This window comes from Papaver somniferum, chromosome 3, assembly GCF_003573695.1.
Source record: "Papaver somniferum cultivar HN1 chromosome 3, ASM357369v1, whole genome shotgun sequence".
Taxonomy (NCBI): domain Eukaryota; kingdom Viridiplantae; phylum Streptophyta; class Magnoliopsida; order Ranunculales; family Papaveraceae; genus Papaver; species Papaver somniferum.
The window spans coordinates 41,426,908-41,430,641 of record NC_039360.1 but is presented as its reverse complement, the minus strand read 5'-3'; the positions used below and the strand labels follow the sequence as shown (position 1 = coordinate 41,430,641).

Sequence of the window (3,734 nt, the reverse complement as noted above, 5' to 3'; positions counted from 1 at the left end):
TTATGTCATGGGGTTAATTTCTCCCGAAGGCTGCTGCCTCTCGAGGTCTATTTAATCTTTCTAAGGCTTGATTTTTTGGTCCATATATGTACCCCTAATTCAAGGGAATATATATGAACAAAGAAGGGAACTAGCTTTAGAAGGTCAAAATAGGCTTTGCGAGCCAGTGCCGAAGGAATTAGTTGCTTGTGGCCTATGCTGGCTCTGCCACGGGTTCAATTGGTTTTGAGCTTAGTAGTAAAAACAGTCATTTAAAATCATTTACTGTAAATCTTATGATTTTTTGGTATCCTTGGGTTTAGGCAGTTATCTCTTATGTATCAGTCTGAAGTTCTGTGGTTATACATATCAAAAATTTCTTTTTGTAAAATACTGACCAGGATTCTATCAAACCCGGAAAACCATACTAAATCGGAAATATCTGCATAGTTCAGCTATGCAAGTTTGAGGAGTTGTGTAGTTCAGATGCGATAGTGGATTTTATGTATCATGTTTTTGATCTGGGCAGGAAGTTTATTGTTTGATGTGCTGGACAATCACCAGGACAAAGTTCCTTCAGATAACACTAGTTTACAAAGTTCCTTCAGATAACTTCATCATTCATGTCAAGAAACTATCTCATTTACCAAAGTCCCCGTAACAACAGGTTTGTTTCTGCTCTACAATACACACAAAGGATTTGTTAGATCCCGTTAAAGATTGAAGTTTTTCAACGGCCACCTAGAGAAATTTTGTAATACCTTTTCGGGACGTGGCTTTAAGTTGGCTGTGAAAGTCATGGCTCAATTGGGCATTGTCTTTCACAACCAATTAAAAATCACGTCTTAAAAGAGTTGTACATGATTTTTCTCGGTGGGTGTAGAAAGACAATAATCTTTCGGTTCCACTGCTATCACCATTACATATGTACCTTGCATTTTTGTAACATGTTTTCCCCATAGATTCGATCATGATTTGCATGATATGAGTTTTTCTTAGCTCAACTCTCCTATCCAGAGGAATAACAGGCCTAGCCGCCTAGAAATGCATGACTTGCTTTTGAAGGAACTAAATGAGGAGAGGCAGTTGGCACGATCTTAAGATGAAGAGAATATTCAATAGCTCTTTTGGTGCTACCTTCCTCACTGATACTGGTCAGGAATCTGCTTTTGCCTACAACTTTCATCAATATGCTGATGTTTATACCAGTAAACTGGAGAACTTTATGTGTATCCGCCAGAAGCATGGCCTCATGTTCCTTTCGACGTGAAGATCATGCCACATCATGTGAAGGTAAATCTTTTTACCAGTTCAATGTGTGTTTTTGAATTAGTGGTAATTGGTGAAGCAAGATTGTATTCTAGGTTAACGAACTGAAGGTATATTGCTCTGAAATTACACTCATAGCAGGTCAGATGTTTTTTGTTTTTGTTTTGAGATCTCTAATGTGAAAAGGGTATAGAATCTGAAGTGCGCCAGACCGTAGTATGGCTACTTGTCTCTGACTATGATTTGAGAAACCACAAATTGACCTTAATATGACTAGTGTTTATGATTTATGAAACCAAAACAACCAAGTAACGTGATTTTCGACTCCATTGTTTGAGACTCGATGACTATCAAAAGGGAGCTAATTTTTAGTTTCGCATGGATGAATCAGAGTTTTATAATATGGGATTAGTGTTTCTCGAATTTGTAATTCTTTAGTTTTTATTTGAATACCTGTTCCTTTAGAACCTGATGGCCACCTCTCATGTCTACTTTTCTTGTCCAAGAAATTAGTGATGTTTTACTTTATTTGTTTTCTGGTTTTTAAACCCCAGCTTCATTAGGAAAATTCCAAACTGAGATCATGATATCAGAATCTAGACTTCATAAGCTTGCGCAATTCTACAATTTTCTGTAATTTACAAATCAAACTCTTAACTTTATTAAGTACAGTTATTCTCTGGTTTTAACTCTTTAATCTCTTGTAGGTTCCATCGAATTTGTTCAAGGACCTGAGAGTATATTGACATCCATTTTAAGTCAGTTCACTCTGTCAGAGGAGCCGATGAGAATCCTCGCATTCTTTAGCTTTTAGCATTTTTGGTTGGAAAAATGAAGCAGGGAGATTCGTCTGCATTTCATGATCCAAAGTCCCCCGTGGTTCCTGGTAAACCATGGCCTACTCTAAATCATTGGAATATACAAGGTGAGTCTTATCTTTTTCTGATCGATACAACAAGTTTTTATTATAGAGATTGAAATAAGAGAGTACATAGGATTTAGGGGGATCCAAAAGGATGCAACACCCAGGAAAAGAATATGAGAATACAAAAGATACAGCTTGCAACACCACAAACTTGAGGAAAGCCTCAGATTTCCAAAAATTAAGAGGAAGAACTAGTACCACTTCATGAATGACTAGTACCACTTCTTGAATGTTCTCTCTTGATAGCTACAAATTTGGCTTCTAAAACATAGTACTCCGGTAGCTTTGGATGGATATGACTGCAAGGAGAGGAAGAACTGGTACTACTTCTTGAATGTTCTCTCTTAATAGCAGCGAATCTGGCCTCTAAATCATCGTACTCTGGCAGATTTGGATGGACATGGCTGCAAGAAGGGGAAGAACCGGTGTTTGAAGTGCTATGCCGCTGATGGGACTGAAGTGAGACTGACCTTATAAACTGATCCATTGGTGTTTCTTTCGTCTTCTGAGGTGGTGGCAGCATCATGGACCTCTGTACAATTTTCTTCTTCAATGGATTTGTTTCGCCGGTGCAAGATTCACGAGATGAAGCGTAGTTTTCTTGAAAGTGGTCTCCCGTTTCCAAAAAGCGAAGTTCCTCTGGAGATATCTCTTCAGTGTTGTTAAATAAATAGCTTTCTTCACCATGCCGTGAATCATCATAATAAAAGGCATATCCATTTTCTTTAGCTATTTCTTTTATCAATCTGAATTTGACATTGTCAGATATTGACTTGGCTGAGAGTTTTCTGATTAACGAAGGGCTCACGAGATTTCCAGGGAGCAATTCCACTGCAGCAATTTCAAACGTATGCCCATACTGGTCACCAAACAGCTTACGTAGCTTAAGCAGCTCAGGCAGATCACCACCACATCTTGCAGAAGCATATATCAAACTTGATGCTGCTTCATTAATGTCATTCCGGAAGTCCCTGTTTTGCCAAATGTATGGTAAGTTGATCATAATGAATTCACAGAAATTGTCAAGTAGCTCGTAAACATCCACTGTACCCTGGTCCTCGTAAAGCTTCTCAGCTCGGTCGAAGGCTCTTTGGTTTTGACCATTCTCTAGAAGCGGAAGATTGTCTTCACGCGACTGTCTTATCATCAAATTGCGCTTGTTCTTCATTAACTTTAATCGACATTGAAGTCGTTTTATCACTGTCTTGCACTTGGAAGCTTTGCTCCGTCCAAAGAAAATTGAAAATAAGCTGTTCATGTTATTTAATTCTTTTTACAAATTGTTTTTTTTTTTTCTCTTACGAGGAATTATGAGGACTTACATGGGTAAGGAAGATTATATATATATATATATAGCTTCAACAATTTCTAGAACTACCACGATATGAAAAAGGAAACAACTTCTAAATACAAACATTCATATATGTGAAAAAGGAAACTAATTCTAATTTCTAATTACAAAATATAGATAGCCACGTGGCCTACAGTTTCCTGAACCCGGATTTTCTTAAAAATTTGCCCGTTATACACCAGAGATCGTTTTGGTGACCTAAACTCTTTT

At 37.7% G+C, this 3,734-nt stretch overlaps 1 protein-coding gene across 1 annotated transcript; it reads right to left on the bottom strand.

Annotated features, from left to right (window-relative positions):
* Positions 1-2,375: 2,375 nt before the first annotated feature.
* LOC113359348 lies at positions 2,376-3,341 on the bottom strand. Its single transcript, XM_026603000.1, has one exon. The coding sequence runs from the start codon at positions 3,339-3,341 to the stop codon at positions 2,376-2,378; it is 966 nt and encodes a 321-aa protein (XP_026458785.1).
* Between the last annotated feature and the right edge of the window lie 393 nt (positions 3,342-3,734).

Coding starts and splice junctions, on each gene's coding strand:
- LOC113359348 (XM_026603000.1), bottom strand. CDS start 3,341: ATGAAGAACAAGCGCAATTTGATGATAAGACAGTCGCGTGAAGACAAT.